This window comes from Sphaerodactylus townsendi, linkage group LG11 (assembly GCF_021028975.2).
Source record: "Sphaerodactylus townsendi isolate TG3544 linkage group LG11, MPM_Stown_v2.3, whole genome shotgun sequence".
NCBI lineage: Eukaryota > Metazoa > Chordata > Lepidosauria > Squamata > Sphaerodactylidae > Sphaerodactylus > Sphaerodactylus townsendi.
Window position 1 is genome coordinate 26,742,304 of NC_059435.1, and position 23,984 is coordinate 26,766,287.

General features: G+C 43.0%; 1 protein-coding gene across 2 annotated transcripts in view; it reads right to left on the reverse strand.

The window, feature by feature from the left end:
• The window catches only part of TRAK1 (trafficking kinesin protein 1), a 91,227-nt gene that overhangs the window by 62,032 nt on the left and 5,211 nt on the right, over nt 1-23,984 (reverse strand). The window contains exon 2 of one of the 2 annotated variants that reach the window (XM_048510335.1): nt 8,400-8,594. Coding sequence is in view for 1 of the 2 variants with exons in the window: in XM_048510334.1 (XP_048366291.1) it covers nt 2,969-3,032 (64 nt within the window). In the remaining variant the exon portion in view is untranslated. Of the gene's footprint in view, nt 1-2,968; nt 3,243-8,399; nt 8,595-23,984 lie in introns of those variants that run through there. The other variant, XM_048510334.1, reaches the window with a different exon arrangement.

Below are 23,984 nucleotides of genomic sequence, written 5' to 3' on the forward strand. Positions count from 1 at the left end.
GGCAGTGCCTGTGAGAACAGAGTTGGATGGGCAAGGGAGCTTAGTGAAGAGGTAATTCAATAAAGTCCATTCTCCAAATCTGCTCATTACTCCAGATATACGTGATCTGGAGATCATCTATAATTCTGGGGAAATTCTAGCCCCCACCTGAAGACTAGCAACATGAGTTAAAACTGCCATCCATTGTGCACAAATCCTTACATGCCTTTGGTCTACTTCTACCTGAGCTGCAGAGAAACACAAAGTTCAGTGTGGGTAGCATACTTGGCTGCTGAGAGCCTGGGGTCTGTAGAAACAGCTGCTGCTCACACACCATAGCCCAGTGATGGCGAACCTATGGCACGGGTGCCAGAGGTGGCACTCGGAGCCCTCTCTGTGGGCACGCGCACACAGAGTTCGTCATGTGGGGGGTGGAAAATCACCCCCCCCCCCACACACACACACACATCTAGGCTGGCCTGGGCCACTGAGGACGATGGGCCTGGTGCCTGTGCTCCGGGTGGCTGCTGCCCGAGGGGGTGGGGCGCAGAGAAGGCAAAGATGCTAGAGAGGCACAAAGTGGTGCGCATGGGTCTTGCTGGAGGCTAGAGCAGGCTGGCCCCTGCTTGAGCAGGTGGGGCAGAGGAAGAGGGAGCCAACCGGATTTTTCTAAACGAAAACCTCAGCATTCAGGTTAAATTGCCGGGTTGGTACTTTGCGATAAATAAGTGGGTTTTGGGTTGCCATTTGGGCACTCGGTCTCAAAAAGGTTCACAATTACTGCCATAGCCTGTTGCAGAAGGGAGCATACTTTTCCTGACTATGACATTTCTGGATTCAGATGTAAGGAGGCATCTGGAAGACCATATGAGTAATTGGGCCATGGAGTACAAGTGGAGGCTTCCAAACCCACTGAGGATTCACTAAGGACATTTCTTCCTCCTGAATTTCATTCCATTTCTAGAGAAAGCAGACATTAATACATGCAGCCCTAAAAAAATCATGTCCAACAAGCAGCCAGAAACTCATTTATATTCTGAAGGAGAAGACTCATAGGCCAAAAAAGGACCCTCCAGAAAGCAGACTACCATGTTTTCCCAAGCAGACACTATGGGAAACAAACTGCAATAACAGGTGGAGGGAAACATGTGCTTTCCTATCTCACCTTACTGGCACAGATGAGGTCCTAGATCTCTCAGAATTTCATATCCAAGACAAGAATCTCCACCATACAGATTTTTTTTTTTGGGGGGGGGGGTGTTCTGTTCCCTGTGCAACAATCCAGATGCCTGGTGAAACAACTACGTTTTTCACTCCCTGGCCCTGGTTAAGGATAGCCAGACTTCCTTTGGGATGAACGAAGCATTCTTTGGGGAGCGTACCAGAAGAGATGGTCCCAAGAGAGAGGTGTGCCACCCCTGACCACTTTCTCTGTCCTCAGCACAGCCCCCTGACCCAGCAGGCCACATGGCTGCCACACCCCTGCAAATCAACTTTCCAGGTGTTGCGTTGGACTGCTTGCAGAGAAGAACCCAGGAATCATCTGTGACCATCAGCCCTTCCAAAGACAGATCAAGGGATTCAACACTCATTCTTTTTGTGAGGGCTAAAGTAGAAGTTTGCTTTTTTGAAGAGACGGGTTCTCCACAGCCACACAGCTGCTGCTATCCAAGCAAGCTTGGTGGTGCAAGTCTCCACCTTGCAATTGACATACATGTTGCACCACACACCAACATTTCACTTACATTTTAAAGTCATAAATAATCAGAAATTTGGAAAGGGCAGAAAGCATGACTTTAAAAAAAGAATGGTATACAATTGATTGTTTGGGTAAGCTTTAAATGGTAAATAACACAGATTCCAGTGTTACACTGCATCAGACACTTTATCTTCAAGGTATCTTATTTATTTTTTTTATAAATAAAAATCTATCCGAAAACAGTCCATTTGACTGCTAAAAGAAGTTTCTAAACTGGGCCAGTTCAACCTGGGGCATTCAATAATTCTGATTAATTAAGTCCCATAGCAGTTCAGAGAGAAAATGTAGGCACAAATTGTGTCCCTAAAACTATGACAGTGTTCTCATTCTGTGTATGTATCTTCAGTACTAAACACAAAATCAAGGAGCTTCCAATAGTTTAAAATCACTTTATTCCCCCCACCCCCGCTTGAATCACTTTTTATTTTGCCTGTGAAAAGCAAATTATAATCTGTCCTTTAATGGCCATGTTTCTTTCATCGAGCTTCTGAGAATGAACCTGGAGGACCTTGCAACACCTTCCTGACCAGTTTCCATTTTAGCATTCCCGGAAAATTCTGCAGCCACATGAGCCAATTTGAATTTCCCACAACAATGGTGGTGCAGTTTCGGTCACTCCTCCTCACACCCTTTATCACAAGACCAGTGATCACGTTCTCAGTTACGAAAAAAGACACTGCCGGCCTGGCAGATAACAGAAAGTTCGAGATGAGGTGATGCCCAAAATATAAACCTTAGTGACAAAATATAAACCTTAGTGACAATTTCCAAAATATAAACCTTAGTGACAATTTCAAACGGAGCGGATGCGCTAATCATTTGCTGCAACAAAGACTTTATACATGCAACTCAGTGGTCTGTCCTATTTCACGCTGTGGCTGCTCTTATGTTTTGCACTTTTCAATATGTGCTTGTTACTATGTAGGCTTCACATCGCAAGCCCAAACAGTCATTCTTATGCAAAAGATACAGCTATTTGTACAGGAAGGATTGGCCGGTAATTGCCTTCTGTTGAAAAGCATACATGTCCCAATGCCACTCCCACTGGCCACAAGCCCTCCAGCAGCCTCCTGATGCATGCATGCTTCGAACAAATGCTGAGAAATGCTACATGCTGTCCACCTTGGCTGAACAACCAAAATCCTCCAATCCTTTTGTAGAGGACAGAAGCCCTCCTATTAGCAGCTGCAGCCAGTAACAGACAACGATAAAATAAAAGGGTATAATTACCATCCGTACATTCTTCATAGTACCAGTCCAGCTCGTAGTAATCTGCTTCAATGAATTTCTGCATAGTCAGTTAGCTCCTTTGGCAATGCAGAAGAGACTGCACAGAAAATGCTACAGAGGTCAAGTAAAACGCAGCCATGCCTCCCTGCCATTACAGAAAACCACGCCGCAAAGGAACTCAGCGACTGCTGAGAAGACGACGAACATCCTTAGTTAGAAATGGGAGCAAAAATGGATTAAAAATTATATGACCCCCCCCCCCCCCCACTTCAAAAAGAGAGAATCGGCTGAGGCAGCAGCAGCAGCAACTGTCCTAATAAAGAAGGTCTGCACGGGAGCTGAGGATGGGAGTTACCAAAACCACCCTATCAAAAGGCTCAGGCTCTGACGTTAGGGACACACACCACCGCTTGGCGGTCCCTAACTCATTCCTTTCCCACTGGTTCCTTGCATCTCTTTCAGTCTAATACGTTACCATGGCGACTGGCTGGCTCCGAAAGAGATGCAGAGATGGAGGAAATGCAGTTTGCCATTCCTGGCCACTCTCACTAGTGTGTGTCTCATGGAAACGAGTCAAACAGAAGAAAAAGCTTTCTGTTGTTACGATACAAACAATGACACTAAGCACTGGATGCACAACAGCATCCCTTTTTTATTTCTTACGCTTGCATGTTTCAATGTACACTGAAATGCAAAACTGTTACACAAAGGTTTTTTTAAAAATACCAAGACCTACTGCCTCATCTTTGTTATGATCAAATGATACCATATATTTATTATGCAACAGCTTATACTGTCATGACCTTTGATTGAACTCTTATCCCCTTGCTTGTGAACCAGTGGCGCCCCCCCCCCTCTTAAAATTAGAACATAGGAAGGATTATAAGTGAGCCACAGCTATTTTGAATAATTAAAGATACTTGGCTGTTGCTGTACATTTGTTAACTATCCTTAACACTCAGATTCCCTCAGCTTCTCAGCTTCCAGACAATGCAACCTTCCCTACGGCTTGAAGCTGAAATTACTAACTCATACCTGCGAGCCTGCCTTTTAAGGGTGATCTAGACAAAACTGTAAGTGTGATTTAGACAAAATTGAGATCTATTTAGGAATGATTTATAACTTTGGTAGCAAATCAAGTAAGCACGTATTCTTGGACCAGGCATCAAATTCTTCACCTTCAGTTGATTTCTGATTTATAACCTTTTCCCTAAAAACACATGAATAGAGACGTTTGTAGAATGACTACTGCTTTGGGCGAGAGAGGCTTAGAAACCCTCAACAGATAACTGCTGAATCAGCAGACTGTAAATGAGAACGAGATGCATGACGAGGCCTTCACCCAAGTGCAAAGGTCTGAGACAACAGCATTCAAATGAACTCTTGCCCATAACTGTACTGGAAGAAAGAGCCCTGAAGCAGGCAACACAGACAGAATTATACGAATACAGAAGAGAGTGGAACAAGAAGCATATAGAAAAGAGCAATGATAACAGTTTACCATAATTGTAGTTTATTGGATTTTACCATTTTGGACTGACTCTCATATCAACTTAATAAATGTTGCATGTTAATCCTCCAGAAACCCTCCAGTTGAATTCAATACACTCCAATGGTGTAAAATGTACACATTTCAATACACTCCAATGGTGTAAAATGTACACATTTCTAAACAAAGCTAGGAACAAGTCATTTGCAATCGTGATGCTATGCTGCCAGGAAGGCAAGGGAAAAACAACTATCAACATCAAATTCAAAAGTCTGAGGTCTCATCCTCTTGGCACTTGCCAGTGCGAGATAGGATACATTACCATGGCCCATGGTTTAATGGTCAACATAAGAATGTGTGGGGTTTAAGCACAGCTCGACATCCATCTATGATTTGGTAGAGTTGCCCTTCTAATTGTAGGCTTGTGTAGGCTGGTTGTGGTTGCTTGAAAGTCAGAAACAGTTCATGATAAGGGATGTCTGAAAGATAGCCAGTTCACACAGATCCCACCAAAAACGCTCTTCCACATGACTCTGATCTATGTGGTTAGGGTGCATTGTTTGTAAACAGCATGTGAAAGTCAGTTCAAACAGGTTGACTTTCACTATGACAGAACCATTTGCTGTTGATGAGAAGACTTTCCATGCAACTGGGGTGAGTACACTCATATCTGTATTGAGAACTGCTACATGGAACCATTTTTGGTAGATTTCCTGTGGGATAACTAATAAGTTATGAAGCTATTATGGAAGGAGAGTTGGTTCCAAGACCCTGGGAACCTGACATGGCCATACACAAAAACTGATTCTTCTAATTAATAATTATTAATTAATTAATTTCGATTTATAACCCCTTCCCACCCTTCCCCACAGGGCTTATGTTAGCTTCCGAAAAGGATCTGGAGTGGACTCACCTGGAAAAGATCAGTTTGAAAGATAGGTAAATCCCACCATATATTCATGCTTATCTATAACCCAATAGCAGAGAAACAGCAGCACATATGTAGGCTAGTAAAATAACAATAGGGATACACGTGTTGGGAGTTGCCTTCCCCAGGTAAGTTGTGGCAGACAGCTGGTGGGGTGTAGTGGATAAGAGCAGTGGACTCTAATCTGGAGAACTGGGTTTGATTCCCCACTCCTCCACATGAGAAGCAAATTCTAATCTGGAGGACCAAGTTTGATAATAAGGCAACCTCCCAACATACATTTGGCATAGTTTAAGCTGAAGAAATTCTCTGCAAAAAAACATATAATTCTATCCAAATCTTCCCAACACTATTTAGATGAAGATGGAACCACCAAGTGACCGATCTAAATGTTCCAAGGAACATGGGGCTTCTACCAAGAACTACAGCCCTATCTCCCCTCCATCTATAATGTACCCATATTCTGAGGTTGTTCCGCTAAGCCAGTTCCCCATGTTTGCCCCTGTCACTGGCTGCATCTGATAGGGATGGAGAAAATGTATAATGTAATGAATATCTTCATCATATAGGTTAAGTTGTACTAAATGTTTTAAAGAAGAAAACTCAACACAGGGTAGCTGCTCTTGGTGGCAGCCCTCCTTGCAAATTTTAGTTCTGCATTAACTCTTCTCAGTCCAATGAGCCAAAGCAGCATAAAAATCCTTTTACGCTACAAACCAAGTGACAAAAACTGCTTCCACTATCTTGAAGAACATATTATGCCATAACCTTGCTTGCAGCCACGCTCCAAGTACATCTTCAAACAGAAACTTGTACAGGATTTACATCAAAGATGTAAATCTGCAGCACCACACAGTGAAAAGGATTATCCAGACCAATAAGGCAATACTGATTTCTAGGATTCATTTTCTATAAAGCAGGCACACTGCAAATAGTTAATACCCCTGGTGTAATCTACAGGTCCTACATAAAGCCTCTCCAGTGCATCATCAATGACCTATAGCTTCTCCTGGAAGAGGATCCTTCTTTTCCATAGGCTAGGAAGGGGTGGGGAGGGTCTGACCTCACAGAAATCAGACCAATAGGAAGGAGTTATTCACAAGGAATAATAGACCATTCAGTGGAGATTTGAACAAAGACCGAGCCACCACAAGTTACCTGTCAACCAGGTCTCCCGATCTACCCAAGCAGCACTGTCACAAGATCCAACACCATGAGCCAAGCCATCAAGGGCTTATTCACCTGCATGCCCTCTAAAACATGATACACATTATTGTTTGCCCATTTGCCATTTATACTGACGAGACTGGACTGTCTCTACACAAGAGAATAAATGGATGTAAAAGATGACATATTCAGAAACTATTGGGGAAAATGTTTTTTACTTTCCTGGACATTCAGATTTGAAAATTACTATAAATTTAAATGGTAATCTCCAAAGTGGATGTAAAAGATGCAAATGGATGTAAAAAGACGACATACTCAGAAACTAGTAGGAAAAATGTTTTTCACTTTCCAAAGTGGACTTGCCCCATCAGACTTCATATATAGACTAGACACTATCAGTCCACAGAATCTGGAAGAGTAAATTCACTAATGAAAAAAAATGCCTCTCTGTATATGTTGGTGTTCATTGTTCAACTAGCTTTGCTACTTGGTTTCCATTTGCATAACATCCGCTGTGTTATGCAAGTGACATGAATCAGAATTCACTGTCAAGGGTAAACAATATTTTCAGTGTCATATGCCTATTACTTAATTGCTTAAGTCTGGGCCAATTTTTATGATAACTGCTTCCCCGTACCAATATCCAGTTTGTATCCATGAAAATGTACACTTGGTCCTGCTGATTGAAAGTAACACTTCATAGGCTTGAATAAATGAGTTCAGGCTCATGAAAGTAAACATCACAACAAATTCGTTAGCCTGGAAGATGCAGCATGGCTGAACGCAGATAATTTATACGTTTTTAATCTAACTCCACGTTTTTGTGATGTCCAGACAGAGGTTTCTGAATGAAGCAGTTATTTGAAACAACCAACTATACGCACTGATATTTCCAGTTTTACAGAATGATTCACCAAATGGCACTTTTCATAGCTGATCACCACCATTTTATTTATTACAAAAAGCTTATTGAGTGAGAAAAGGAGAAGTTATATTTATAAAGAGTACATCCCAGATAAGAGATTCCAAACCAGAACTTCCAGATGTGTAAACAAATAAGATAAAGTTTGCAAAGGAGGGGTAATTAAAGTCTTCCCCAACTAGTTGGAGAAAGTGTACATAATTTTTAAATGACACATTATTACAGAAGCTATATAATTAAAATTAAATAGCTGAATATTATAATTTTACTCCTAAAGTAGAATTTGATGTACTAGTTCATTATATTTAACCAGTATGGACACTATCACTGGTTAGTATAATGTTGTTCAGCCATTTATTCTGCTTTTACACAAATTCCACTGGATTTCATTGAGATTCTAATTAGTTTTGAAGTGACGTTTGACTCCCAAAGCTGTTGATGCTTTTCATTCATTCTTTATGATGCAACTTAGGTTGCAATCCTTAATGTCAGCTACAGAAATCCCACCAAAGTCACAGGAATTCAGCAGCTTGTGTAGAGGAATGTGGTTTTAGTAGTTTATCATAAATCAAAAGCAAACCATGAATGTGGGTGGAGACCAACATATGCAAGTTGTGCTCTCAGTACTTTGAAATAGGTGGAAAATCTCAACCACAGCCTACAGCAGAAGTGTGATTATGAATAGTTTAAAACAAAACAAAACAGAACTTGTTGTTATGCATACACACACAAACTGCACAAAAGGACCAACGTCCGGTTATGATAGATATGCTGCTGCTATTAGCCTTCAGACTGACCCAGCCCTTCTGCTGTATCCTTTCCCCCCCAAGAACAGAAGTTAAACTGAGGAATCTTGGCTAGGGAAGAGAACTCAACATCTATTCTATGGGTATTTGAACACACAGACACACATCTTGAGACTTACGAAAGTATTTCAGTGTCTCCTCTATTTGCTCTGTTGTTAAGTCAATATTGGCATCAGGAGAAATGAGAGGCGTATGAAGCCAGTCGTCGTGGTCATACCCGTAGATTGTATCTGCTCTTAGCTTGTAGTGGGGCAACTGCTCTTCCAGCAGGCTGATGATTTCAACTTCGGGAAGATCAGTACTATTGCACACATCTAAGAAGAATGAAGAGAAAAGACAGGATTTGCAGTTAATGTTACAACAAACATACAAAAAAAGGCACAGGACGCTTGCTGTTCAATACAAGTCATGTCAGCCTGCCCCTGTGCTTTGATGCTATCAGCATTCCATCTGATAAAAACAGCAATACACTGATTGCAAACATTTAGAAAGAAAAGGAAAATAAAACAAAATAAAATGCCATTTTGATCCGCACTTCCATACTCAGTAAGCATGCCCATGAAGAAACTGTGGGGTGTAGTTCTGGCTCTCTGAAAGAACTGCGATGAAAAATTTTCAAGGCCTAGTTTGCAAGAGTATTTAACAAGTAAAAATGAATTTTATACAAAATAAATTTCCTTTTCTAAATGCACAGTTTTGGTTTTTGCCTAAGGCATACACAATGATCTCATTTCATAACCACAAACAAACTATACCCTCACAAAACAAACTATGACTGGTATTATTGATTTCGTGTATATATTTAGACTATTTGGATGGACAAAAAGCTAGAAAACAGAAGGCTTTGGATTGCAGCCTGTTCACCTGGAAAGAAATACCATTAAAAAACAAAGGACTTACTTCCAAGAAAGTGTGCAAATCAGAACACCATTCTAGACTAGATTTAAAACAACTTTACCCCATCGTCTTCCTAAATCAGCGCTGAAGGCATCTTGCAACAATTAGACTAATTGAAGGTAATGCTGCCCTAAGCAAAGAAAAACCTGTCCAATACCACTGCCAAAGACAAGACACAGCTCATCCCTCTCAACAGGCCCACCCTTTCTGAAAATACCACTGAAAGACAAAGGGATGCAAACAATCCAGCCAAACAACTCAAGTTCAAATGTCTATTCTATAATGTCTATGTGTCCTCAAAAGCACTTCAATACAATTTGGCTTTACAGCAGTTCCTGACAACCTTCTAACAAGCTCTGGGAGGCTCTTCTGTAGCACAGGGGCGTAACGAGGCAGCCCTGGGCAAACTGTAGCCCTGGGCAAAACCTGAGTTGGATGCCCCCCCCCATGGGAGGCCACTCCACCACGACCAAATTTTTTTTGCACCAGGACATTGGTGCCTGCAGGGGGTGCATTTTTAGACATATCAGCACCAACATTTCAGCATATCATCAGGAGACTGTCCTTATGCTACTCCCCAAGTTTGGTGAGGTTTGGTTCAAGGAGTCCAAAGTTATGGACTCCCAAAGGGGGTGCCCCATCCCCCATTGTTTCCAGTGGTAGCTAATAGGAGATGGGGGCTACAGTTTTGAGGGTCCATAACTTTGGACCCCCTGAACCAAACTGCACCAAACTTGGGGGGGTGCCATCATCTCCAGATGATACCCTGAAATTTTGGTGCCAATACATCCAAAAATGTACCCCCTGCAGGAACATCCTAGAAATTTGCCCAAGAATCTTTGTTCTGCATTGAGTTTTCTGCATTGCTGTCAGTGGGGGTTGCAGGCTGTGGGGGGCACATTTCTGAAGGCACTGTCTCAAAGCTTTCAGGGTCTCATCAGGAGACTGCCCTAATGATACCCGCCAAGTTTGGTGCAGTTTGGTTCAGGGGGCCCAAAGTTATGGACCCTCAAAACTGTAGCCCCCATCTCCTATTAGCTCCCATTGGAAACAATGGGGGATAGGGGCACCCCCTTTGGGAGTCCATAACTTTGGATTCCCTAAACCAAACCTCACCAAACTTGGGGGGTAGCATAAGGACGGTCTTCTGATGATACGCTGACATTTTGGTGCCGCTAGCCTAAAAACTGTGCCCTCTGCAGCCCAAAAATGGAAAACCACTAAAATACCCAAAAACGAACCCAGCATTTTGATGCCCTCCACAAGGTGATGCCCTGGGCAGCTGCCCACCTTGCCCAATGGGCATTACGCCAGTGGCACCAGAGGTACCATTTGCCTACAAGACAGTGCTAGAATTGCCATCCTCCGCGTGGGGCTTGGAGTTCTCCTGGAATTTCAAATTGATCTTCAGACTACAGAGATCAGTTCCCTTGGAGAAAAGGAAAGCGTCAGAAGGCGAACTCTGTGGCATATCAATGCTTCTAGGTGCGATCACCCCCAGCACAGACTCTGTCTCCGAATCTCCAGAAATTCAGGGCAGAGTTAGCAAACCCAGATAGTGCAACCCCTCCTGTTGGAAGGAATGTCCTTTTTGGATCTACAGCCTTTGGCAATAGTCAGAGGAGGTATGTAGGGTGCTCTTATTTACAGGGCTCCAGAGGTTGTGTGGGACCAGCTTGGTTCCAAACAACTTTCAGTACTACTACTACTACTTTTATTACTTTTACTTCTTCCTCTCCTTTTTCTACTACTGCTACTACCGTGTTTCCCGAAAATAAAGATGCGCTATGTCTTATTTTCAGGGGATGTCTTCTTTTTCCGCTCCACAGCTGCATGCTCTGGTGTTCTGTTCGACGGGCATGCTTCCAAACAAAAACGTTGCTACGTCTTACTTTTGGGGGATGCTTTATATTTAGCACTTCAGCAAAACCTCTACTACGTCTTATTTTCTGGGGATGTCTTATTTTCGGGGAAACAGGGTACTACAAGTTCTTTTTGTTATTTCAGAACTCATTTCTGTTAAGCTCTATTAATTCTGAAATTGTGCCACCCAGGAGACCTCTGCCCTCCACTGGCAATTGCCTGCATGGCAGGGGGAGATGACTAGGGAACCCTCAGGAAGTTGTTCTCTACAGTACAACAGTCTGAATATCAAATTCAAAAACCTTTAACGGCATACACATACACAGTCTGAATATCCTGAACATCCTGATTGTGAGAAGATTAAACATCCATTACTTAATCATACTAAACCGTAATGCTTCTAAGCAGTCAACATTAAGAGTGTCACAACAGAATCTGAGAGACCCAGATTCAAATTCCCACTCTACTGTGGATGCTCAGTGCCAGTCACACACACTCAGCCTAATCTATCTCAGAGGATTGTTGTGAGAATAAAATGAAAGAGGGGAGCACATTGTAAGCCATTCTAGGTCCCAGAGGCTTAGCTCCAAGGGGGCAGGGGGTGCATGACGCACTGGGTGCACGCCCCTGTGGGGGTGTGGCGAGGGCATGGTGCGGGCAGGGTGGAGGATGCACCAGTGCACCGGGCGCTTTCCCCTCTTGCTACGCCTCTGCTGGGTCCCCATTTTGAAGAAGGGGGGATACTTATAGCTAAAAAATAAACCTTCCCTACTACAACTTCCAAGCAATCCTTGCACCATCCTGCTGGTTTGCTGTCAATAATGAGTTACTTTTCTTTTCTTAATAAAACAAAAGTTCTAAACTGAAATATTAAATCAGATTAAATTAAGGCAGAGCCTCTGTATTAGAAACAGGCCACCTCTCGTTTTCTACAAAGCCACATGCACTCATTTGCAGGGTTGCTGAACCTCTTGCCTGACAGCAGTAATAAATAAGTGAAGAAGCTGTTCACAGAAGGAAAAGGTTCACAGCATTCTTCTCCAGCTTCCCTTGCTGAACTTTAAATGACCCACTCTTCGCTTTACAGAAAACCAGCATGATGTGCATTGTAACACATGAGTCACGCAGCCATAACATTTAGTTTGATCGTTAAGAGGACTGAATTATGCTCTGAAGGGTACAATTTTATGAAAAAATGAGTACAATGTACAAAATAACATGCAAGTACAAAGTACAAAATAACGGTTCCTAGGGGAAAGTGTTCAACCTCCTTTTCTCTGGCCATCACAGCAGGTAGGGCCAAACATATACATGGATGTTTTAGCTACTATAATAATTTGCCTTTTCCTCTCCATCCCATCCATTTTAATTAGTCAATTATAGGAACGGTTAACTTATTTCAAACTTCAACCAAAAGCATTCTTTTTTAAAAAAACAACAACATCAGATTGCTAAAAAAAGGAATGCATCTATTTGACTTCTCCCCACGTTCCCATGGCTAGTCTGAGCTTTTGAAAGCAGTTCAAACATTAGAAGAATCTCTGACACCAGCTGCCCTGTAGTTTTCCCTGTGTCCTGCTGTAAGGTCACGAAAATGTTGCTTGATAAGGACCTCCATTGTTTTCAGAGGACCTTATCAAGCAACATATTCGTGACCTTATGGTTTTTGAGTTTCATTGTGGCAAACTGAAGACTCTTCATATCTTTGCCTCAGCACTGAAAAAGGGCTTGGCATGCAGTGATCTGAGCTAGAAAAAGACCAGAGTGCAGAGGTCTCTGTCAGGCTGATTTTTTTTGAAGGATATGGCTACTTGTATAGTGGGGAAGGTCAAATTAGATTAGAAAATGGAATGCCTGTGTTTGCATCTCCCATGGTTTCTTTAAAAAATGCTAGAGGGTGAGGAAGATAAAAAGAAGAGAGCAACTGAACCCTTTCCCCATAAGCCATGTGCTCACTGTAAAAACCACATTTTGTCCATAATTACTATGCAGACACGGCTGCAGGGGAAAATGCACAGGTATCGTAATACGAAAAATGCCCATTTCAGAAGGGGAGGAACACAGCTGCTTTAATACCTTTTTTAAAAAGCAGAAAAGATAAGTTACAAATATTGTGTCATCTCATCTAGTTTGGCCCCGAACTTTAAAAGTGGAAGCAGCCTTCTTTGGTTTAATTGTATGCGTTATGTGTCCTGCAGTATCATGTGTCACTGAAGTTTGATAGAACAGACACACACAAAATATTCTTTAACTCTTAAGAAGAAATGCATGAACTCAAAAAATCAGGAATAGTTTGACAGCAGGATTTCCCTTAGTGTCACTATTTCTCTTCTTGAACTGACTTTAGTCATCATTTTGAGCTTGCAACCGTTTATTTTATTTTTATTACCTTTATTGGACATGGATAAAACAACAATCAGACTAACAATAACAACAAATAGAAAGGTTATTACCTGATCAACAGGAGGGCGCAGTTGTTGATAAACCTGTTGCCAAAAACTTTGCTACACATGCAGTTTTTTTAGTACAGAAGTCATTCAAAAGCAGACATAGCTTGTCTTGGTCAGAAGTGGCAAGATATGAATTAATATGAGGTTCAATGTAGGGACTCCTATGTTCTGTGTGGCGAGGACAATACAGGAGTATATGAGCAGTTGTTTCTACTTGGCAACTGTTTATTTATTATGTACATTTTCACTTCTCCTTTCCTCCAAAGAGCTCATGGTACTTGCACATTATCTGTTTTATTCTCAAAAACAGCCCTGCAAGGTAGGTTAGGTTAGGCTGAGAGAGAATGACTGGCCCAGTGTTAACCAGTGAGTTTCATGGTGAGTGGGAATTTAAGCCTGGATTTTCTAGGTCCCAGTCTAACCACTCTATATTGCCCAAGTACATCATTCCAAATACTGCACTCATGGAAACATCTCGTCTGAATCCAAGACGCCATTGCTGTGTGACATGCTATGAGCACAAGAAACATGCACAAGAAACTGGGAAAGCAAAGGGAAAGTGTTAAAAAGAAGGATTAATGGGTTGTTAGATATTTATTATACTATATTGCCAATATTCTGTTAGGACCTTTAGCGCTAAAGCATAAAATTAATATTATTATGCAAAACAGCTTGTGAATTGCTGGAGTCTCTGAAGCAGGCATACCCAAGGTAGTGCCCATTGGTGCCATGGTGCCCACCTATACTTTTTCTAATGCCTGCCAAGTGTTTCTAGGAAGTAGGTGGGCTGTTGCCTGGTTAGGTTTTTGCGTGGCCATGTAGCAAATCCTAAAACTTCTGGATTAAAAAAATATGTTGTGATTCATTGCTGTATCTTTGCTCCTCTCCTAACTATGCCTGTTTGATAAATGTATAATTGCTTGCCTGACTATGACCTCATTATACTTACCAGGTCTCTAGAATTTATTTTTAGCTTAGTGGGTATGGCCAATTCTCCTAATAAGAAAATAGAGAACATCCAAATCTGCTGACATTGCAAAGACCTTTGCTGCTATTTGCTACTGCACGCATTCTCCGCTCCTGTAAAGCTTACAGATGCCTTTCTCAGTGTTCAAAAGCATCATGTACTAGATGTGAGGCACGTATAGCACCTGCATATCTGCAATCGCTAGATAGTCTTGGCTACCTAGTAATATTTCTATTGCAAATAACACCCCCTCGAACAGCACTGGGCAGCTGGTTGTGAAGTCAGAAAAAAAGCAGCCAGCAGCCAGAGATAATGGAGAAAGCTGCTATCCTGATCACGTGGTGACAACTGGGGAAGAGATTTCAGTATTCTGGACCTGTTTAAAGCTTTCGAAACTTAAATTCAATGTTAAAATGGATAATAGCCAAGCTGCAGGGTTTTGTGGGTTTTCATGGTCTGCATTTTTAATAGTATGTTAATTTTTCCAAATGGTTTTTTTGAGCGGTGGGGTTGTTATTTGTAAGCCACCTACAGCATGTCTCCAAAGAGGCAGCATATACTTTTTGACAGAGCGAAAAGCAAGAACAGAAGCAAAGCTGCTGCTTCATATAGGGAGTGTATTCACTGGTGCTTTGTCCCACAGTGAGGGTAAGTTTCCTCCAGGGCAGAGATTTCTGTACTGACACAGTCCCATTTGCGGCACTGAAGATCCTGGAACACCCACGGTTAGCGGGAGCCGGGGAACCCCAACGTCTCCCCCTTGCTTCAGGGTTTTGCTCCTTCTAGGTTCTCCCCCATCCAATGTAAGATTGAAGGGTGTCAGCTTTTTCTTTTAGCCCTTTAAATGTAATATCGACATTCTTTATATCAATACTATGCAGACTGCCAGCATTATTTTGGGGTTTTAGGGAAATGCCAGCCGTCGATCCCTGCGAGAAAGGGGAAGGGGAGTGATCTGGAAGTGGGGGCAGACAAGCTGTGCAAGCTGAGCAGTAGGAAGTGGGGTACCTCCTCATGTGTCATCAAGGAAACGAAGGAGACTCCACTGCAAAGGCACTGCGGTAAGGAGTGACACAGGAACCCCTCCATGCATAATGGGCCACAGAGTAAAAACTCTTGCTGGTTTACATTACGTGTAGTTATGGAATTCCCTAACACCTCACTTCATGCAAAAAAACCTGTGCTGCCTGTTTCTTATGTTCTTGGTTGCAAGTGAAACTTTTGTCTCTATCAAAGGCATTCAAGCACAGTTCACCTGTGATTATTCATGTCTCCAGTTATTTGTTGCAGCTTCAACTCTTCTGCTCCTTCTGTTTCTGACATTTCTTTCTTTGACTTTATCCAAGTAAGCACTGTCTGAAAAATACTTCTGTCTTTGTCTATTTTTATGGCTCAATTGAATTTGGAACCAGCAAAGAACCTTATATAAAAAGGTAAAGGCAGTTCCCTGTGCAAGCACAGAATCATGACTGACCCATGAAGGGATATCACGATATTTACTAGGCAGACCATAAGAACCACATGAAATATGTAACTCCATAAAGACCATTAAACTGGATACACATTTCAGGTTTGTACAGTCATTCATCAAACAGTTCGTGAATATACACCAACTGAAAGTGTGTAGATTTTTTTCAACCAACTCCATATAGAAGCTAAGAGCATTTAAGCCAGTTTAGTTTTAGAAACATGCAACTTCACTGTGTTACAATTAGGAGATAAACCTGTCCCCACAAAAAACAAGTGATTCAAAGAACTACTGGTATTAGCAGATACACTACAGCTGGAGGACCCTCAAATAAACGTCTTCCTTTTCATGGCATCATCTATTGTATTAATAATGCCCTATTAGAAGGTTATACTGGTGCCATCTGGTGTTCAGAAGTTGTGTTCAATTCACACACACACACACACACACACACACACACACACACACACACACACACACACACACACAAAGGCTTACTAGATAATAAAAAGGCATCTAAAAGCCTTGTTGTATCTGGGCTGATGGGAAATCTCTATATGATTCAACACATAGCAGCTAACTGATTCACAAATAGGTATTTCAAGTCATGGCTATACTAGTTATACTTTGTCACGGCCTTCTAAGGTTTTAGAGGCCTTCAAGGTTCCATCCCAGCACAACTTTTTTGATTATGGGAAGCTGTAACAAGATAATTTCTTTGGCCATCTGGACAGTCTCATCTAACCTCCAGAGAGAGTCCTTTTTAAATAGTAAGTAATGGGAGTAAGCACTCAGCAATCTGACATATAAGTAAAGGAAGTGTACTTTTCATTATAAATGCTTAACCATATATAAGTGAGTGTTTTAAAAAATGAAAAAAGAAGGAAGAATGTGAGGACTTAAGGTGCTCTACTTTTGTTTATGTAAAATATCTCATCTTTCATCCTTCAGGGCAAAGTACTTTGCATTAACCTGGCCAAAAAGAATAAAATCTAGCTGAACTGACTGAACTGCAGGCAACACATACTACCACTTTGCAGGATGAAGCAAATTAACTATAGTTTATCTACAAATAGTAAATGGAATGTGCAGCAACTATACACAGTGGTTTGTAATGAAACTTTAGGAAGTGATAGTAAGAACTACAATTTTTAAAATAATATTTGACTTTTCCTAGATAGGGTTCCTTTAAGTATCAAAATATAGAAGATACACATTAAAATATAGAAGATACACTATTATAAATCTGGAACATTTCAGAATGTATGTAAGTGATCTTAACTGATAAATGTCACCACTCAAAAGTAGGATTTGTTTTCCACCAATGTGTTTTTTATTTATTTTGCCAAAGGAAATACAGTTAATTAAACCACACACCCTGAAAATGGATAAAAATGTGGTCTCAAGTAGCATTCCTCTGTTGCTGGGACTAAACTTTTCACAGATTAACTTTCTGCTAGAAAACCATACGTTAACACTAGAAAGAATAAAAGCTTTTATTATGCAACTGAGCTTCCCCAACCCACACTGCTGGGACTGAAGGTGGGAGACATTTAAAAGCAAGTAGGATAGTCATAAAAAGGAAAGGAATGTTAACAATAGTTTCACTGTTTTATTTAAACATATAAAATGCATTTCAAGAAAAAAAGAAAACCTACATATAATATAAAATGATTAAAAACCAGTATCAAGAGTTCACAAAAAACCTTAAATTTAAACAAATCTTCCACAATAAAAAAGCATATTTTCTAGGCATGTCAAGATGCAATATATATTAAATTGGACTCCACGTATGGAATCAGCAAGATTGGCAACTATCAGAATTTCCTGACAGGCTTATTACTGGGAATGGGCAAAACATTAGAACTATCTCGTATGGGTTCTGGAGAATTTTAAAAATTGCTCTATACTTTTGTGATATTTGGATTGGACAAATTTAATAGAAGGCTATTTAGACTGCTGCTATTGTTATATATTTTTTAAATAGCCAAAGCTACAAGTTGTTGGAAGCGGTGGCTAAATTTTTAAATGCTGTTATTTTAACTCATCCGAAGTTGTAAAGGCTGTTGTGTGGTGTTGATGTTGATGCTGAACTATATATATGCCATTAAAGGTATTCGATTCGGAAAAAAAAATTCGACTGCTGCTATTTAGAAATTTATTTCAAGTGGGATCTACACAGGCAGTTATTTGTTACAGGAAGTGAATGCCACTGAGGATGTACCACCACTGGGTGGTGCTATAGTCTCAGTTCTAACATCATCTGAGACAGAATGAATGAGAACAACCGTTGGTTCTTGTCTGTGAAAGATCCTTCTCCTCTGAGAATCAGCGGACATATTTCTGAGTAATTCTCACCACTGACTGTGAGGGAAGAACTAGAGTTTTTCTGCTTCCTGTATTCTGAGGGAGTTACCCAGCAAGCCTCAGTTCAGGTACTCCCCATAGCTGTCTGTACAAATTAGAATTAGTCAACAAGGAATACACAAGGAACAACTTAGCAACAGGAAAACAGATATAACAGTTTCATCATAACATTTAAGTAAACGTTAGAGAAAGGTTGCCTGTCTTATCTCTGATGACATAAGGAGGGCAAAATGTTCTCCGATGCTCAGAGAAGGACCTTTCGAAGTAAGAACCAATAGTTTGTTCTCCCTCTGAGTTTGGAGGCCATCTTTCTGGGATCTCCCAGAGGCATAATTAGCTGTTACAGGTGGGGTCATCAGGATTTTCCTCTAGAACGTGCTGAGGCACCTGTCTGCCAAAGACTGCATCTGATATGCTAAACTTGTCAATTTTGTAGTGTTGAATGAAGGTTGACACAGATGCCCAGGTAACCGCTTTACAGATTTCCTCCAGTGAAGCATTTTTGATGAAGGCTGCATTGGTTGCCATGCTGCATACAGAGAGAGCAGTATTGCCTCAAGGAGAAAAAGAATTGCTAGCTTAGTATGCTACTATGTATCTAGTCTCTGAGGCCCTTGCTTATAGTACAAGCTGAAACCTTGCCCCCCCCCTCCCATTTGGAGGAGAAATGGACACAAATGAGGCTTCTATCTTTCTAAAAGGTTGGGTTCTGCTTATGTATGCCTTTAGGGTCCTACGCATGTCCAGGCTGTGCCATAGAATCTCCTTGGGGTGATTCGGGTTCAGACCGAAGGTAGGTAGAAAGATTTCCTGCTGTTGGGTGAAATCTGAAGGTGACCTTAGGGTAAAAGGAGGGATTCATGCACAGAACCACTTTGTCATAATGTAGAATGCAGATTTGGATCGACCAACGAGGCACCTAATTCTGATACCCATCTTGTTGAGGTGACTATCAGGAATACCGTCTCCATGTGAAAGAACTTCAATGTCCCAAACTGGTTCATATGGTGGTTTGGTCAAGACACTGAGCACCGTGTTCAACCTCCAAGTCAGGAACATGTGGATCTGAGGGGGCTGCCAAGCTGAGACCTTTCTGACTAATTGAAGGAGATTTGGATGGGCCAATAATGGAGGCTCTTCGAGGCTGGGAATGATGGACACTATAGCCTCCACCTGCCTCTTCAAGGTGGAAGATTTGAGATCCTGGTCTAGTACATCCTAGAGGAACTGCAAGAGATAGGGCAGAGGAGACATGTGGTGGACTCCCTTGCATCTGCCCCAAAGAACAAAGACATTCCAAGTATGCTCATATATTCTGGTAGTAGACTTCTTTCTGGCTGCTAGAATTGTTTCGGTCACCTGTGGGCTAAGACCCAACTCTGTCAACTGTTGGTGTTTAGTTCCCAGACAGCTAGTTGTAACCTGGATGGAACAGAGGGCCTTGATGAAGCAGGTCTGGCATGAGGGGCAATCTGAATGGTGGACCCCTGGCCATTTGCTGGATTGTGGAGAACCACGGCCTCCTTGGTCAGAAGGGGGCCACCAATATAACCTTTGTCTGCTGCTCTTTTATTTTTCTGAGGAGCATTGGTAGCACAGGAATCGGAGGGAAAGCACAAAGAAGATCCCCAGGCCAGTCCAAAGTCAAGGAGTCGACTGCCTCAGTTTGGTGACACAGGAACCAAAGAAGAACCTGGGTAATTGACTATTCTAAGGTTACGTGAAGAGGTCTACCTCTGAAACTTTCAGATGCTTCAGTATTCTCTTTGTAGCAGTCATTCTTCCTTGGACAAGCGTTCTTGGCTGAGCCAGTCTGCCTTGTAGCTCAGTTCCCCTTTGATGTGTTCAGCCTTCAGAGAAAGGAGAGGTTTCTCCGCCAAGCCCATAATCCTGACTGTTTCCCAACGTAGTGCATTAGACCTGCCTTTGTTGAGGTAGGTTTTGATGGCCATGTTGTCCGTCCAGACTAGAATGTGATGCCCAGAAATCTGGTCCTAAAATGCCTGGAGTGCAAGAAGGACTGTTCTGAGTTCCAGTTGCTTTATGTGAATTTTGGCCTCCTGGGACCTGTTTTGGAATCCCTTCCAGAATCACCCCCAACCTGTCAAGCCTGTGTTTGTGGTAACCTGTTTGTAAGATGGAAGATACAACTCCTTCCCCTGTTTGGTGTGTTTCAACTTGAGCCACCAAGAGAGGTCGTGTTTCACTGCCATCAGCACTATCAGAGACTTCTCTACCCAGTGGGCTATTTGATATTGGTAAGGGTACAGGAGTTGCTGCAGTGGTCTGGAGTGCTAACATCCCCACTGAATGACATCTAGGTTGAATGTAAGCAACATTTGGAGTGATTCACCAGGAAGCCCCATTCTTGCAGCTACTGTAGAGCTCTCCAGGTGCTTGCTGGAAGGATGGAGACCAGATTAACAGATCATCAAGGTAAGGATGCATGTGAATTCCCTGCTCCTGAAGAATCACTCCCAAGTTGACCAGTAGCTTCGAAAAGACACAAGGGTGGTGCAGAGACCAAAGGGCATTGCTATGTACTGGAAGTGACAGTCCTTTACACAGAATCTGGGGGATTTTCTGTGATTTGAAAGAGTGAGTAATTGAGGTGAGGAACTGCTGTGGTTGTAGGGAGTCGGCAATCGACCATAGGGTCTCCATATGAAAATGCCTTAGACGGATAAATCAATTTAGGAACTTCAAATCAAGGATCGCTTGCCAGTCCTCATTCCTTTGGGGGACTGTGAAGAAGGAGTAGACCCCTTGACCCCGATCTTGAATCTTGGACAGGAACCTCCTCTATTATTTCTATGGAGATGAAATGATGGATGGCACTGAGCACCCTCGTTCTTTTTTCTAGATTACTTGTCAGAGAAGACTTCACAAATTGTTCCAGTGGGATAGTTAGGAATTCAAAGTACAGATGCAGCCTTTCCCCCATCGGAACCTCCTATGAGTCACGCTTTGGAATCCTGATCGGGGCAATCCAATTTTCCGGGGAATCTCTTGTTGTACTGGTTCCTGGAGGAGGAAGACAAAGAGGATTTCCAGCTGTTCTTTCAAAAGTCTGACTTGAACCTCGGCAGGGTGTGTTGGGCATGAAAGAACTGGAAAGGGGCTTGTAAGCCACCTTGAGTCTCCTGAATAGAAGAGAAAGGTGGGCTATAAATCCAAACTCCTCTTCTGTCTCCTCTGTCTGCCAGGATATTTTGGCATCACCTTAGATTTATCCTTGGTGTCAACCAAAATCCGATTGAGAACCTTCCCAAATAGCTTGTCCCCCTGGAAGGGGTACACCGCCATGATGAATTTCAATTTGAAATCAGCCTGCCAGGTCCTCAGCTAGTGCAGTCGTCTTGTAGTGGCACTGGCAGCAAGAGAACTGATGGAGAATGTCATCATATCCAGTGTTGTACCTGCCATGAAAGATACTGCCTTCAGCATCCTATTTAGCTCTTCTTGGAGCCATCTGTTGTCTTCAAGCAGCAAATGAATGGAAGTAACAGACTAGACTCAACGCTGTAAGAACTCAGGCAACACACAACTACTCTCCCATAAGGCAGGAAAAGAACTGCAGCTTGCTGGGTAACTCCCACAGGATACAGGAAGCAGAAAAATTCTAGTTCCTGCCTGCCAGGTCAATGGTGGGAACTACCCCGAAAAATGTCCTCCAAGCTTAGAGGGAGAACTAAGGAGCTGAGTTTCTACACTGTCCGGGGGTCGCCGCGTTGGCTCGCCCCGGACTTGCCCAGCTGGGAGGCGGGGCCAGCGGTGGGCCAGCAGCGGGACCCAGCAGCGGCCAGCCCGACGAAGGAAGCGCCCGTGGAGCGGCGCAGCTGAGGCTTGTCGGGCCACCGGCTGCCGGCAGGGGAGCGACGCAGCTGCTGCTTGTCAAGCCGCCGGCGGCAGGCGGCTGGCCCGGGAGCGAGGCCGGGAACGCCCCCGACGTGCGGGGGGGGGGGCTTGATAAGGGGCGCATGGATGGGAGGGCGAGGCTGGCCGCAACGGGTCATGGGAGGGGTTGCGGGAGCCGAGAGAGGAGAGGACGAGCGTGGGGAAAGAGCTGCAGGCGAGAGAGGGAGAGCGCAGAGGGGACGGAGAAGGAGGGACAGAGGGAGAGCGCAGAGTGGACAGAGAAGGAGGGACAGAGGGAGAGCGCAGAGTGGACGGAGAAGGAGGGAGGCAAGAGAACAGAGGAGCGAGAGAGAGAGGAGAGAGAGAGAGCGGAGGAGGAACAGGGGAGCGAGAGGAGACAAGGGAGGAAAGGGAGGCTGGACGGGGTGATAGGCGTACCCTCACCAGAGGGGCTGCAGACCCCAACCGCGATTAGAGCGAGCCTCAGGCAGGGGAGGGGAAGACTCCCTTGGTGGGCACCCTGTGGTTTCGGCAACTGACTGTGTGAGCCCCAAAGACCGGGGCCACTGACAAGGAGAACACCTCGGATAGGGACGGTGGGACGGCTTGTCAGCCCGGACTGCAGGAGGGGGAGGGAGAATGCCACATACATAAAGTCCCAACAAGCAGCAAACGTGCAGACACATACACATACAAGGTCATACTAATGAGTAACCTTATTTTTTCATCCCAAAGACAGGGACAATATTTGGTCTTCTACCCTTCAGCAGGCATAACTCACATCAAAATTATTAAGTGAAGCAATGGTGTATTCAGCTAGTAGTCAGAAGGTCAATCAATGCTAACCCCTGTTTTCACAGTAGTGAAAATTTTCACACTCTGGCACTAATCCCTGGTCAGCAGACAGCTGGCTACTTCTCTTCTGAGGTATCAAAACAAAATTCAGCTGGACCTGGGCAATTTCTGAAAGAAAATTCATGCGTTGAAAGCAACTCTTACAGGGACAACTTTGCAACCTCTTACTTAAGGGTACAACCATCCAGCTAACAGCAAAATGCCAAAACAATAATGATGTGTCCTGCTATGCTAGTAGGGCCTGATGGATATGAAAGCACTTGGTTGTTGCCTGCTGGGTGGAATGCAGTTTTATTTATGCATGCTATTTTCTGTAAAGAGATTAAGCTCTGTGTAGGAAATAGTGACGTAACCTATACAAACAGCTCTTAGCAAGGGCCAGGTCTCCCTGGCCAAGTGCTTCTCACAGCCTCTTTTATTCCAGGTTGCTGGGAAGAGGGTTCTTTTAGGAGCTGCTTGATGCTAATGAGCCAACATTATTAACAGACTGAGTGTTCCCATAAGATGTACCCTGGTTTTTGCCAGTCTACTCTCAATAGTGGGGGCTTTCCTTATGCTGGGCCATTTTAATGCACAAATGAGTGCCAGTGACAGGGGAGACCTAAGTTCAAGACCCCACTTGAGATACTTGCACATTCTCAGCCTAAACTTCCTCACAAAGCAATATATACATTAAAAGGGGGGAAGAAGAGAGCCAACATGGTGTAATTGTTAAGGACATGTAGAGTCTAATCTGGAGAACTGGATTTGATTCCCCACTCCTTCACATAAAGCCTGCTGGTTGACCTTGGGTTAGTCACAATGGGAAGAGAAAGTGAGAGTTTCTGAATCACTGGTGCAACTTATCTGTTACTTGAACTCCAGAGTGTCCATATGAACCAAGGCGGTGATTCTACAATCAGCCCAACCAATTAAGAACAGGCACTTTCCAAGTGTTCCAGAGAGAAGAGTAGATTTTTCCATTGTTTGCACAGCAAAC